This window comes from Barbatula barbatula (genome assembly GCF_947034865.1).
Source record: "Barbatula barbatula genome assembly, chromosome: 3".
Lineage (NCBI taxonomy): Eukaryota > Metazoa > Chordata > Actinopteri > Cypriniformes > Nemacheilidae > Barbatula > Barbatula barbatula.
The window spans coordinates 25,272,069-25,287,306 of NC_136764.1; the positions used below are offsets into that span (position 1 = coordinate 25,272,069).

At 37.8% G+C, this 15,238-nt stretch overlaps 2 protein-coding genes across 2 annotated transcripts in view; one reads left to right on the forward strand and one right to left on the reverse strand.

The window, feature by feature from the left end:
- lamc2 (laminin, gamma 2) overlaps positions 1-7,647 on the forward strand; it is a gene marked incomplete at its 5' end in the record, with an annotated part of 12,528 nt that extends 4,881 nt beyond the window's left edge. Inside the window, 18 exon segments of the mRNA XM_079451964.1 lie at positions 88-277; positions 357-396; positions 398-473; positions 584-799; positions 888-1,064; positions 1,148-1,381; positions 1,478-1,614; positions 2,160-2,319; positions 2,402-2,607; positions 2,764-2,843; positions 2,990-3,127; positions 3,234-3,378; positions 4,471-4,620; positions 4,743-4,857; positions 5,208-5,404; positions 5,541-5,699; positions 5,786-5,885; positions 6,758-7,647. Of these exon segments, the coding sequence (XP_079308090.1) occupies positions 88-277; positions 357-396; positions 398-473; positions 584-799; positions 888-1,064; positions 1,148-1,381; positions 1,478-1,614; positions 2,160-2,319; positions 2,402-2,607; positions 2,764-2,843; positions 2,990-3,127; positions 3,234-3,378; positions 4,471-4,620; positions 4,743-4,857; positions 5,208-5,404; positions 5,541-5,699; positions 5,786-5,885; positions 6,758-7,011 (2,774 nt within the window). The 3' untranslated portion in view covers positions 7,012-7,647.
- On the reverse strand, positions 7,588-14,287 carry nmnat2 (nicotinamide nucleotide adenylyltransferase 2). The gene is made up of 11 exons (XM_079452614.1): positions 14,089-14,287; positions 11,862-11,950; positions 11,301-11,368; positions 11,030-11,108; positions 10,837-10,954; positions 10,667-10,747; positions 10,415-10,459; positions 9,955-10,031; positions 9,515-9,616; positions 9,297-9,364; positions 7,588-9,219 (listed from the first exon to the last, which is right to left on the reverse strand). Exons 1-11 carry the CDS (start codon positions 14,171-14,173, stop codon positions 9,117-9,119), a joined length of 915 nt encoding a protein of 304 aa, XP_079308740.1. The 5' UTR covers positions 14,174-14,287; the 3' UTR covers positions 7,588-9,116.
- Positions 14,288-15,238: the final 951 nt, after the last annotated feature.

A 15,238-nucleotide genomic window follows, 5' to 3' on the forward strand; every position in this document is an offset into this window, starting at 1 on the left:
GGGTTTTAGTTTCACATGATTTACAATAAGGCATTGTGAAGTATTAAAAGATCATTTAAACACTTCTGTTGTGTTTGTTTATCATAGCATCTTACCTGGGGAATCAGGCACTAAGTTATGGTCAGACACTGACCTTCTCTCTGCGTTTGGACAGAGGCGTCCGTCGTCCCTCCACCTCTGATGTTATACTAGAAGGAGCAGGTCTCAGGGTGTCCGCTTCACTTGGGAACTTGAGATCTGTGGTGCCGTGTGGCAAAAAACTCACCTTCACATTCACGTTGAGACATCATTTACATTTTTCTCTGCTTGATACAAAGTTTTTACACCCATAATAATAATTTGGATGGATCTTATAGATTGGATGAACAACTCGGCAGCAAATGGAGGCCGCGACTTTTCATCTCTCGAGTTTCTAACACTCTTAAGCAATCTCACAGCCATTAAAATCAGATCAGGAACATTTGGTGAAAATGGTGAGTATTCAATATTTATATCTCTCTAGCGCTTCAGCATATCATTACCCTTGGATTTAGCTGCAAACGTATTATAAAAGAATATTTATAAAAAGATGCTTTCCCAACAGGACGTGGTTATCTGGATGGTGTCACTCTAGTTTCGGCAAAACTGGGTCGCGGCGCCCCCGCAGTCTGGGTGGAGAAGTGCAGCTGTCCCGCCGCTTATGAGGGATTGTTTTGTGAGCGCTGTGCCACGGGTTACAGAAGGCGTTTCCCCGGTCAAGGCCCTCGAAGCCCCTGTGACCCCTGCTCGTGTCAAGGTGGAACTTGTGATCCAGAAACAGGTATTTTAATTCAACGCTCAATCTGGGAGTTTTATCAATAATGTGTCCGTGTTAAAAAGAATGACACACATTTTTCTTTCGCTTACAGGAGGTTGTTACTCGGCCGATGAGATACCGAATCTGCAGATATGCCCTAACGGTTATTATATCAACCGACAACAGTCTAGCACCTGTCTGAGATGCCCCTGTCCAGAGGGCGAGGCTTGCTATGTCAATCCAGGAACAGAGGAAGTGATATGTGCCCGGTGTCCTGAAGGAACAACAGGTTAGCAAAGAAACACATCAGGTGGATGAGACTTCCAAATGTTTAGAATGGCCTTTTTATTTACGCTCCTGTGTGCACAACAGGTTCTCGTTGTGAAATCTGTGCTGAAGGGTTTTATGGAGATCCTCTGGGAGAGTACGGCCCACCCACACCGTGCCAACCCTGCCAGTGTCACAACCGATTGGACCAGACGGAGAAAGACAACTGTGACCCGCTGACAGGGGAGTGTCGGAGGTGCCCGAACCATAATACCGGTCCTAGGTGTGAGAACTGCGTGGAGGGATACTTCCACCGTTACCCCACAGAGCCATGCCAGGGTACAGAGAAAAACTACAACTCAAATTATACAGCAAACGTTGGCAAATACTAAAGCTACAAATCACACATTTGTTGTTTTCATCTGTTCTTTGCAGCCTGTGACTGCAACCGCAAGGGCTCTGTGTCCGATTCCTGCAATGGTAACGGCCAGTGTAAGTGTAGAGAAGGTTATGAGGGACCGAAGTGTATGAAATCATCATGTCCATCCTGCTTCAATCCAGTCAAGAGCCAGGTAAGAAGACAATGTGGGACTAACAACAGAGGATTTGATTTTTTAACATGCGGATTATGTTAATAATAAATGTTAACGCTTGATGGGAGAACAAATATAATGTCAAAAGTGTGGATTTTAAAGTCATGAGATGAGAGAGTCATGTTTGTTTATTATCTGGAGAGCGATATCATGCCTTGGAGCTGATGTGTGGGTGGTGTTAAATGTGCCATTTGTCCAGGGACGTGCTCGCAGATTTAAAGGGACAGTCATCATTTACTCACCCTCATGTCATTTCATACGTGTATGAACACAGAGAAATATATTTGGAAGAATGTGAGCAGTTTTCACTTCTCGAGCACTACCATTTCAATTTGCAGAACTCATTTTGTATTCAACAAAAGAAAAAAATGGACAATATGTTTTTGTACCATGGTATTGGAGGATGTCCCCTAACTGAACATTCTTCTAAATATCTTTCTTAGTGTTTAACCAAACAAAGAAATGTATACAGATTTGAACCAATGAGTAAATGAAGAGAGAATTCATTGTGTGTTTTATTCCAGATATCAGTGTATGCACGACAGCTGCGGGATATGGAGGACGTGTTTAATACAATAGGAGGTGATAATAATGTTCCAGTCAAAGATGCTGAGATTGATCGAGCCGTCAAGGCCGCAGAGGTGATGCTGCAGTCCCTGCAGACCAGAGCGAACGAACTCACAGGTACAAAAACCCTTCACGTAAAGCTTTAAGTCTTCTCGTTTTCTTACAATTTTTATTTTAATTTGCTTTTAATGTTAAATAGAATCAGAGAAACTGCTTCAGGACAAGCTGGTCAGCATCAGCCAGAATCAGCTGAGAGGGGAGAGAAACATGGAGTCTGTGCTGAAGACAGTGGACGGCGTCAGAAACCGAGATCAACAGTACAAGACTGAAGTTTCTGAAATCCAGACGCTCATCAGTGACATCAGACTTAAACTGCAACAGGCCAAACGTGACGTTACGCAGATTGTACGGGTTCATTTCATTCATTACTAGATTTATTTATTTCTGCTTTTGGAGCTAATATGTATAGGCTGTCTACAGTTTAACAGTCACATAAGGTTGATACAAAAAAAACATTCATTCTGGTTTTATGACAACGTTTCCGTCATGTTTCTATTTCAGGAGTTGCCCTCGGGTGATGCGGAGGAGGGCTCTGGCACCTTGTCTTATTTGGTTCAGAGAGCTGCTGATCTTGCTGAACAGTAAGTCTTGTGTTTTTACTCAAATACAGCGAACAGGGAAACAACACAAGATGAATGATGCTGAAGTACACAAACAAAACAGAGGTTTATGTGGTGCATATAGGCATTTAGAAAACATAATTACTAAAGGTTTCTTTTCCCATCAGGCACCAGGGTAAGGCCGTGACGATAGAGAACATAGCCAACAATGCTCTGTCAACGTCTGAGAAGGCCTTAAACCTCCTACGGACTGCCATGGACAGAGAAAATAAAGTCAAAGATGAGGTCAAGGACCTTAAAAAACAGTACGTTGTGTAGAATCGCCGCATATTCACTATTGATCATTAATCTTTGCAATAGATTTGAATGGACACATGTCGTGAACTTAGTTTCTACTGATGCTTTACTCAGGTATGAAGCAGATGTAACTAAAGTGAGTGACATGGAGAGAAAAGCCATTCAACTGACTGGAGAGGCTGACAAGGAGAGCAAACTAGCTCTGGGCGCGCTTAAGCAAATATCTGACCTTGAGAAAAACCTGCCAAAGCCTTTGAAGGTACTGTAGTACACATGGACTAAACATAGATTTTCTTACAAATTGGCAAATAAAGGATCTCAACTTAGTTATTAAATTAAATTGTTTCTTAGTAATACTATAGTATGCTATGGTAAACTGCTGGAGTGAAAACCATAAGAACACGTTTTTTACCTTCCCTATACAGTATATGGTGAACATATTCATAAAAACAGAATAAAAATGACGAATTGAAATATCAAACAGTGTAACATTAATACACACAATTCTGTATAACAACAACAAAAGAAAGTAACCTGTTTAAAAAGAATATAATAGAGTTAAACAGCTACATTACATTTTTTAAGTTGAATCAAAATTGCTTTATGAGTCCATTAAACTTAAATGAATAAAAATGTAGTATATAAAATATAACTATATTTAAGTCTGTTGAGCTTTAACTTTTAAGGCTGCTGAAATTGATGAATGTTAATTGGTAAACATTAAAGGGCCGTTCACATTATAACGATAACCGTAACTATAACTATATTTCCGTCCACACCAGCGGACAATAATATTAACGTTGTTTATTTTAAGCCTCCCAGTCACTAAAATGACTGTAGATGACCTGCTGCTGATGCTTTAGTTTTCATTCCAAAATATGACAGCGAAGGCTGGATGCTCTCTCAGAAGGATGTAAGCATATATTTTGCTAGCTTGCTCAGACTCATAAGCATTAAATATATAATGTCCTGTAAACACATCGCTTTCCGACCACTAAAGTCTTTCATTCAGACATAAAACCCGCGTTGCGATCACCTATAGGCAAACGTTTCCGCAAGAAACTGTCCGACATTGTAATAAAGCGCATTATTCTTAGTAATCTTATTTATCTTTTGCAGTAATCTTTTGTCAATTTTATTTACATATATATTGTATTATTATTAATGATTAATTATTAGTATGAACATTAATACTCTAAAATGCATGTTTTCTGGGGGGTACTCGACTAACGCTAGTTTAACATTTTGTTGATAAAATGTTATAGGTGCGAGCAAAATAAGTCAAACTTTAGCACTGAAACACAGAGTGAGACATTTGAACAAGACCAATCTAGAAGTTTGGGTTTTACAGAAGGAGATTGCTGGTGTGATTGGTCGGTATGATGGGCTGAAGGAAGCAGTGGAGGGGAGTATAACACAATACCAGGACTTACAGAAGAATATGCTCGCTGGACAGAAAGAGGCCGCTGATCTACTGGATAATGCCAAGACTTTACAAAAGGTAATAAACAAGATCCTTTGTTAAACTTTGAAAACAAAAGACCTGGCAGGAGGCTATTGACATTTATATTCAGGGAGTGTTGCCAGAAGGGAACATAACCCATTTTTTGCGCTTGATTTAAGGTTCAAGATGAGCTTTTTGCAAGGGCAAATGATGCTGATGCCATTAAAGATAAATCTTTGGAAATCTATGCCAAAAACAAGGACAGCTTGGATAATACACTGGAGAAGCTCAAAGGTGAGGAGAAAACGTACCTGTTTCCAGGTGATGCAGATGACTTTAATGAGGTTACAAACTCAAAACAATGTTTGTTTACTTACAAATAAAATGTATACATGAACAGGGACAAACATCCGAACTTTTTCTGCTTTTGAATTATCTTTTTAAGTTCAATATATATTGTTTAGTGAACTTTCATTCCAGAAGACACCACGCATTTGAAGTGGATGTAATACATTCTGTCATTCTGTTTGTGGGAGTCAAACCCACTTAAAGTCAATGTGCAGTGTGCTATGGGTAGCAATGCTTTTCTTAGAAGGCCATGAAAACAGATCTGTTTTTGAGCTTATCCATCTTGTTCTATACAGGATTTGATGACCAGATCAATAACAACAGGAAGCTGGCAGATGACGCTATCAGTAAACTGCCTGCCATTGAAGCCATCATTCAGAAAGCAACAGCTGATAACAGTAAGACTCAGGACATTCTGGATGCCATGGCCGTTCCCTACAAAGAAGCTCAAGAAATGATTGACGCTCTCAAAAACAATGCAGCCCAACTAGAGGTAGGCCTATGAAGCTCTTTGACCTTGATATGTGTGCCGCATCTGTCATCAGCTAAAATGAAGCAGAAATAAGAATTAGGTCTGTTTGAATTGAATATTTCTCATGTAAATGTGCTCTTGGGGTGCATGTCCACAGGGATTATCCGGCTCTCTTCCACCCTCCGCGGATATTCTGAACAGTGCCAATAAACTGAAGGGGGATTTGGATGGACTGAACAAAGCGGCATCTTTAACTAAAGACAGACTGAATAAAGAGAAGAGTGATGTGAAGGCACAAATAAATCAAGCTAAGGAGGTAAGAAGGCCTGCCCACATTAAACTCTCATTCATTCTTCCATTCATTTGTTCATTCGTTCATTCATTCATTCATTCATTCCACAGGCTGTCATAGATGCCACTGGGGCACTTGATCATGCAAAGAATGCGAGGAATGCTGTTAGTGATACTTTAAAGACAATCAATGATATGATCTCATCACTGGGTGAGTGTGTTATAATTTAATATTACAAAAGAAATTGTGTGTAAAATTGATCATTAAAGAGATATTTCTGCCTAATCTGAAAATTACATGTTGGTTAATATTTGTCATATTTTTACTCAAATAAGCATAATTTATCAATATTTTAATACAATTATTATTGATTTGTGTTTACTTTTATTTCATTAAACGTATTTAAATTCTTTTACTATATGCCGCCAGGGAAAACATTTAGAGACCTTTCCAAATTTTAATTTAATCAGCATTTCTAGATCCAACAGCAATGTGAAATTTTGAAGTTTTCGTATATACATGTACAAATATATCTGTAGTTTTGCTAAAAAAGTAAATATGAACTTGTTTTCTTTTAAGTATTTAAAGTATAGTCTGAAAAAATACAGAGCATCTTTTCTGTTATTTTGACCTGTTTCTCCAGTTTTCATTTTCTGATATCAATGCAAATAGAAATTTGGGAGAAATATTGTTAGTAGTCCACAAAATAAACCAAATTCGTAGGTATGTGTTTAGGCAAAATTATTATATATTACATTTTGCTCTCTTCAATTTTTCTCCAAATAAAGCACGTGCAGGGTAATATTATATTACTCCAATTCTCCAATGAACAAATTATTAATATTAATACAAAATTGTGGTTTGAACCTAAAGCAGCTTGCTTTATTCAATATAAATGTTTTTTTTAAGAAGATTGGATCAATCTGAGTACATTGGGTTACGGGAGTAAAATACATTCTAAGGGTCAAATCATGTTCATGGGACTATAAAATTATATGTATCTAAATAGATTTCACATGTTAATCCCAGACTGCAGTGATGAAGAGGGATTGATCTGTGATGACTTAAATCTCTTTATGCAGGATCTCCTGGTGTAGTTGATGAGACTCGAGTGACTGAGCTGGAGAGCGCCGTGGCTGAATACCGCAGTCGCGTGGAGAAGGAACTGAGGCCCAGACTCAGAGAGATGGAGGAGAAAGAAGCCCAGCAGAGAGCCTCCGTCAAAGGCATGATCAATGACATTGATGTTATCCTCACTGACATTGCCAACTTAGAGCACATCCGCAGAAGCATTCCTGAGAACTGTTATAATTTACCACCTCTTGAAAGACCTTAAAGAGTTTTGAGTTACTGCAGGGGCCACGCCACAATATTACATAGTACTATGAACTTACAGATGACACTGTACTTGAATAGTATGGAGTGTTTTTTGCCGTTACAGTTTTTGTATTGATAATTGAGAGGTTTTTATTAGTATTTATTGTTTTACATTTCCATGTGTTTGTTTTTTATTCAAGTAATTACTGTGAAGTTTGGAATGATGTAAATTAATAGTTGTTGCTTGTTTGCCAAAGATAAATTAAAGCCGCAATCTGTAACGTTTCTCTCTGTCGCCATCTTTGTTTGAAGATTAACACTGCAGGTTACTTTACATTCAAAAAAGTTCAAATTATGAATTATTATGAATTATTATTATAAACTTGTGAATCAGAGTAAATTATGGAGACTTTTTTATGTACTTGTAGCTGAATTTGTAAGATTTCTGAAAGACACAGATTGCAGCTTTAATTCATTATTACACTAGTATTCGGCTGTTTAAGAAGTAACATCAATTCACTTTAACGTCTTTGGACATCTGTAGTTAAATAATGTCAAAGAAATTCAAAGAAATGCACAACTAACAATTTGGATTCATTCGTGTTGTCTGGTTTTATTAAATTCAGTCCTCAAGGGCATGAGTCGTTGTCATGGCAGCAAACTTTCTCAGTGTGTTATGTAGCAACTATGAAGTAAATATATAGTCATTTATTAATATAGAATATTATGCACACACACTACAGACGAATACTTAAAAAATAAAACCTCAAATGAAGCATCTTCTAAACTGAAACCTACCATCTTACTACATGATGCTTCCTGTGTACAGATGTTCAAATAGTATGAATGTTTTTTTCAAACCAAGAGACAAGAGAAGACTGAAAAAAGTATTTGTTTGAAGAATGAAAGAATACAGTGGTAAGTTTGAAGTTGCAGGATTACATCATGAAAAATGCTTCATTATTAGTGGAATATTTTCTTTTGAATTCACATTAAAGTAAATGGTCATCGGTGCAAAATCTTAAAGCACTTGTGTGAAACAATGTGTGTGTAATCTATTTAACAAATAAAATTAGTCATTCTTCATGTATTTATTACATTCAGTTCTCCATTTTCTATGCCAGTAATACACAAATATTATTTTATATTACATTTATATTGCTTTATATTCATTTTGGAGTGTCAATGGATAGGACTGTTAAAGTCTATAGGATGCTTTCTGAATCGCTTTTATAATAAAATAACAGCACAATCACGTAAAACAAAAACTACGCTTTCTTTCTTTCGTGAAGGTTTATAGGTACAGAATACTGATCTCCTTTTCAATCTGTAATCTTATTTCCAGATGAAAAGTCTCCGGTGTGAAAATATTAGCGTGAGGTTTAAAAGCGCTTTAGAGAAAGCCCCCAGAAACACACCCAAAAGAACGAATGCAAGAAAAATGCTTTGTTATGTGTTCGATGTAGAGGCAGTGACTGGCTTTCCTAAAAAAAATCATGTCTGGCAATTTTGCCTGCACGTGTCGAGAAAAAAGGGTCTGTGAGAACAAGTGCACCAAAAGCAAAGTATGAAATTGCATCCTTTAATGTGCAAATACTCCACGTAAACATGAATGCACATTGAAGACAAAACAGGCAAACGATACATGAAAAGAAAGCAACATAAACTTTCTCTGTACATCCAGTAGATTCACGAGTATAAAATGCATCAAGATATGAGTCCAAGCAAAGTTTTTTGCAAACACTGTAACCACAGACTACGGTCTATGTGGTCAATTTAAACATGCATGCCCTGAAACAAAACCCATGCAAGAACAAGAACAGATCAACAGCAAAGGCCGACATTCAAGCAGGCAATGCTTCTAACACGGTTTTCTTTTTCCTCCTCCTCTTATTGGGCACCCTAAGCCCACGTGACCCAGTCCCTTGAAACTGATTGGTGGAGCAGGTCTTTATAAACAGATCCCTCGGGCACAGTGCAGTACATCCGTTGAGACACAGGTGAGAAGGGACTAATGCTCCTCTACATGGGTAAGCAGTGGTAGCACAGGAGGAATATACTCTACATTACACACACACAGAGACAGACGGGAATGGCTGATGGGAAGGAGCGAACTGCCTCGCTCTATCCAGAAGCATTGATGTACAGCTGACTCTGCAGAATGTAATCGATGACGGGCTGGCTCAGGTAATCCACCACGTGACCATCGCCGTGCTGAAGAGCCAGTCTGAGGAAGAGCCAAGCACACTGTCATGATATGAAAGAAACGGATGAGGAATATTACAAAAGAAGAGGAACACTCGCCTGCTTTTAGTTGAACTGACAATTGACATGGGGTGGTCGATCTCATCCTTTACCACGATAATATTGTCCTGTGAAGAAAAAGTGGAATTACTAGTGATGGTCACATTTCTACATGATCACAATACAGTATGTTCTGAACAAAATGGATTGAGTATATACAGTAGTTGATTACTGTAAATGTGATCACAAGTCGGTAATAAGGAGAGTTTTTACTGTACCGTATGCTTTCTGAGCACAGACGAATGGTTCATTATCCTCTCTGTGTCGACTCCATCCCGAGGAACCACCACGATCCCGAAATCTCCTACAATCACCTCCATCTGAATGAATATTTCAATTTCATTCCAGAGTTTAGATTATCTGGTAGTACATTAATGAATAATTCAAACCATTTTATCACACACACAGACGCGAAGGGCATTCAAACCCTTTAATGCACGGCTAGCCGTGGATTATCCCGCATGTACCGTGGTCATATACCATGTTAAAGCTGTGATTATTTACAGTGCAATTTTTGATCAAACTGGTGAAAATTAGAGTTGTTTACATCAGTTAATACGTTTTAATTCACACCTTCCAGCCGATCAGAATGGAGTATTCAAACAGACCACGGTATAAGTATTAGTATTAGTGATCGAAGAATGAAAACATATCTTACATCACTGTCATTCCACAAGCCAGGGATGCAGAAAGACTCCAGGAGATCACTGCCACACAGGAGCAGGATACGCAACTCTACACAAACCACAATCACAGTTACACAACAGACCATCATGAAAAACAGTAATGAGATGCTATGGGGGTAAACGCTACAACTGTGACACAAATGTTATTGAATATGGGACGACACAGCAGATACAGATACCTTTTAAATACATTCTTTACACTAGATGAGCACGAACATCATTGAGCTCTATATGGAAAGATTTTGATCTTCTTGTCTCTCTGACAACAGTCAGTCTTTTGCACTTGATGTTATTTTTATATTACTGAGGAGGAATGCGCTGTGGTTTTTCTTTCTCCGTGGGCAAACAAGTCTTTCTGATCATTACTCAAAGTGACAAGCAAGGACTGATTTGAAAACCGAAAACCAAGGCAAGGAAATCAAATCTTCTCACCGATTTCCTCGTAGCGCATTGCAGTGCCAAGGTTGGCATTTTCATCTGTTCGGGAAAGAAAGAGACTTCAGAGGTCACCAAATGATGGATTCATCGGAAATCACTGAAGTCGTATTAAATTGATGCACATACTGTGAGATGTGTTTTACAATTACAAGTACAATTACACTGAATTTTCATGGTTATTTATGAAAATATTACATTTTACTTGTACAGTATGTGTGGATATCCAAGTGTAAATCCAAAACTTACCAACAAAGGTAAAACGTTCCATGTTTGGACGAACACAGCACATTTTACCCAAATTCTCGCTCATCTTTCCCCACAGCTTAACTGCATAAAAAACATCCGTCTTTAAAGGTCTGTTCTCCAAAACAGGGGTCAACTATACATAACATACAAAGATTAAAAGGGTCGCTCACTAGCCACAGACTTGTTCGCTGTGTTTTGGTAAATGGGAGAATTCCCATTTTCTGGCTGACCAATCACAGGAGTCGTGGAGGGCGTGTTCACATTGGACAGAATGCATCCTGTCACTCTCTGCGGAGGAGTTTATTACATTTATATATTCACAGTTTACCGTACTGAGTTTACGTGATATTCTCGACTACCTACCTTCATTAGATCTCGGTGATGCTCCAGAACACTACAAGTGGTCTGCCAGGTCTCCTGATAGCACTCCCAAGGATCCACTCTACAAAACAACATTAATCCATCAGAAATGTTATTTATATTTACATTAAGTCATTAAGCAGTAAGCAGTATATTTCCATCACAAATATGAACCAAGGATGCTGAACTATACAGTAAATGCTTTTCTTACTTGTGTTATATAGCATTTTCACGAGGCTGTTACAGGTTTATATTCAGACTGATTGACAGTTACCTGATCCAATCGGAAGACTGAACTGCCATCTGACACATGGTCAGACGATGTCTGCTAGACACAAGGCCCTGGAAAACCGTAAGGAACCAAAACAAGAAAATCACTCTACCGATGGATTTATTTCCGAACTGTACATTACATTCACAGGTTTAATCTAAAACGGCGTGTGGGAAGTAAATATAAAACATATTGTATTTGAAAGTAAAGGAAAATGGATCTGCACAAAGTAACTTGTGACAGAAGACTGTTTCAGTTTTTTAAACAATACACATTTTGTGTATTGAAGGACATAAAATGTACATTTATAACTGATTCAAAATATTATTAAGATTTAATTATACATGAAAGATTCCAAAATAAATAGAAATTAAACCAGAAGTAGCACTGGACCAGTTTTTCTATCTTGTGAAGTGGTCATTATTATTAAGGTGCTCAGATTTTTATTCAGAGCTAAACAGTAATAAACTATAGCTCTAAGGTCTTTCAATGAAAATATGTAATTACATCGCTAATTCTGTTAAATAGTGCTTCCTAGACCTTAACACAAATAGGTTCTCTTACCGGTTTGCCATAGGAGTCATGTACAGGTGAGATTATACCTCCAATCACAATGAAGCGTCCGGTCTTGTGTAGATACTCTCTGGCTTTTTCTGCAAACCAGAAATGGATCAAGTTTGAGGTTGCTTGTATTCAGAACATGACACGTGAACGAATTAATGAAACTAAAACTCATTTAAAACTGAAGTTAAGTAAAGTAAAAGTCAAAACTGAATTAACAACAGCAGCACAATCTTGTTTTGGCAAATCTGTTCATGTTCACTGATAACTGAGATCTGACTTCTCTGTGACTCCCATAATGCATCTGCTTTAACTTTGTAATACAATCGCACACTCCCATTCAAATATTGACAGAAATTGGGAGCAGAAACAAGGTCTCCTTGTGGGATATGAGAAAGATGACATCCTCTGAATAAATCTCCTAAGGAAATAACTCCTCTACTGCAAAGCAACTTCAATGAAAAGAAAAACTTAAAGCAGATATTTCTTACTTACACATTAATTAATGCTAGCATCTAAATGCATTTTATTTATTCAGTATTGTAGTTATTGTTAAAGGTAAGTGACATTTATAAACCGCACCCCGCTGCTCACAGACAGAAGCACCACTGAGAATGAGACACAAGCCCGTTTTATTTTTGTTCCTCAATATATGCAAAGGCATGCAGTAAGAGAGGAAGGCTTGAAAATTAGGTCTTGGACACAAGGACACATGGAAGCTGTGAGCTTCACGGGGAAAACAGCAGAAGTGTATTGATCTAAATGTGGTGGTACTCCTAATGTTGCTTCGGCTCGTATAATAATACAGCTGATTGGATTAAGGAAAGTACAGAGCTCCTAACGGTTCTTTCCCATAATGCTTATTGACACATTGAATAGTGAAGAAAGACTACCAGTGGATAAAATCTCTCTCTCTCTTTCTTGCCCACCCACACTCTTAAGTTCACAAGTTCACAGCTGAGCTTCAAGCTTTGTTATAATTATGAAATATATTCAAAAATCCATTCTGAATAATTGGACCATTACTATTCATTTGTTATTTCTATATTTAATTTGCCTAAAATGTTTGATATTTTCCTATTATTCAAAGTGCCACACGCAAATAATACAGAACGTTTGAAGTGACATTTTACACCAAAATCTAAATTCTGTCATCATTTATTCACCCTCATGTCGTTCAAAACCTGTACATTACTCTTTCTTCTGTGGAAAACAAAAGAAGATATTTTGAAAAATGTCTCAGTGGATATGTGTCCAAACAATGGAGGTCAATAGGCCTATGATGTTTGGTTACCAACATTCTTCAAAACATCTTCATTTGTGTTCTGCAGAAGAAAGAAAGTCATACAAGTTTGACATGACGGTGAATAAATGATGACAGAATTTTGGGAGAATCCCTTTAGGCCTTTGTTTGAATTCTCTAGACAGGTGACAGGATAGGCTGAAGTATCTCAATAAAGTTTTTATTGAGGACATTTAACACATCAATCCGACACTTTATTCATTATAAGTTCTCATGAGATGTTAAAATTAAAGATGTTAAAGATGTTAAATATGTTAAATATGCTAATTTTCATTGATCCATCGGATCCTTGTTATGCACAACACTTTCCAATCTATTTTAAATCACAGTTAGATTTTTACTGCTGCTCCGTTACATATATCTTTACTTTTATAATGAATAAATGAATGAGAAAACTACCTGTTTGAAACAGAACTGCAGTTTTGTATCATACTTTTAGTATATTAAACCCATTAATGACTAATAAATCATTAATAAGTTACATTTAAAAATGCATAAGGTCATTTATAAAGCTTATTTAATTTCCTGCAAATCTCGAATGACGCATAAAACTATAAACAGGTCAATTTCCGTGTAGTGTTAATATTTTTATGAAATGAAAAGATGTTAAAGCTGTGTCTGCATGGCTGGGATGTGCTGCCGTTCAAGTATGTTTTACATGTATGCTCACATAGACAAAATTGAGATGCTCTTTACTAAAGCCTTAACCTCGATGTGTTCGCATCATTAAAGGCACCGAGGCCGTCGCCCATTTCAGCACCACGCACGCCGCGGACAGCGCTCAACAATAACACTTCATTTGAGACTTCTCGTCCAAATCCTCACATGTGTGAAACCACGATGACCATAAACACATTTACATACGACATAGAGTTTCATTGAACAATTCCATATGGGGCGGACATCCGATCCAAAACATGCACTTACCGAACATATGGATGTGTCCCTTCGTGATGGGGTTGAAACTTCCACATGACAGCAAGATGACATGCGTTTTAGTGTTCTCCGTCATTGTAGCTGTGATGGACTGTGCGTTTTTACATATGTCTTGAATGTTAAGGCCTTTTGTTGTGTTGTGGGAGCGCAGCAGAAGGCGAGGTTCATTAGGCTGCGGCAGAGCGAGCGTCACTGTGAGGTGCTCACGCGCACTTAAAGGGACATGCGCACGCAGGGAGATACTGAGACCGTCGGTCTGCCTTCTATTAACATTGGGATTCGTGTTCATGAGCCTCTAATCGCAATAAAGTTGTGCTTTATAAATCGCATTGAAATGTTTGGGATGGCCAACGCGTAAAACCTGCTGTATGAATGTTAAAGGGAACGTTGAACCAAAAATGTAAACATAATTTACTCACCAACATTGACATTTCACTTCTGCAGGGACACATACGAAGTTGTATTCGATATAAATGGAGGTATTTTGAAAACAGTAACCAAATTTGGGGTACAATATCTCTTTAATTGAGAAAATGTTGTGAATTCCCAAAATAATGTCAATGGGCTAAACAATTGTCATTAGATTTGATTTCCTATTGCAGTTACATCAACATAATTAAAAGTCTACCCAGTTCCCGAAGAACTTAAACATTTTGCTTCTAGATTAGGCCTATAACTTTAAGACGTTTTAGACGTGACATTATTATTAATTGAGATAAATTTCCTTTATTTCTAGAATTTCCGTGGATTGAAGAATCGAAGTGCAGTCTCAAAATGAGTTACCGAAACAGCCCAATAATATTAGAAGTGGCATATTCCCTGATCAAATTTGTCATCCCCTTAGCAGAATAATCAACCAGTCCTCAGCAGATACTGTTCAATATATTATTCAGATTTAACTAAAGTACATAAAAAATATGAGACTTAGTGGCATCTAGTGGTGAGATTGCGAATTACGACCAATGACTCGGTCCACCCCTCTCCCCTCCCTTTCGAAGCACTACGGTGGCTGACACAGGGGCTGAGATGTCATCACATTTTCACTTATTTGCAGGAGATAACATATTTATGAAACGCGGTCTCAGTTTTGAGGTGTATGTATATAAAAAAAGCTGATTCTAAAGCAATAAAAACATAACGG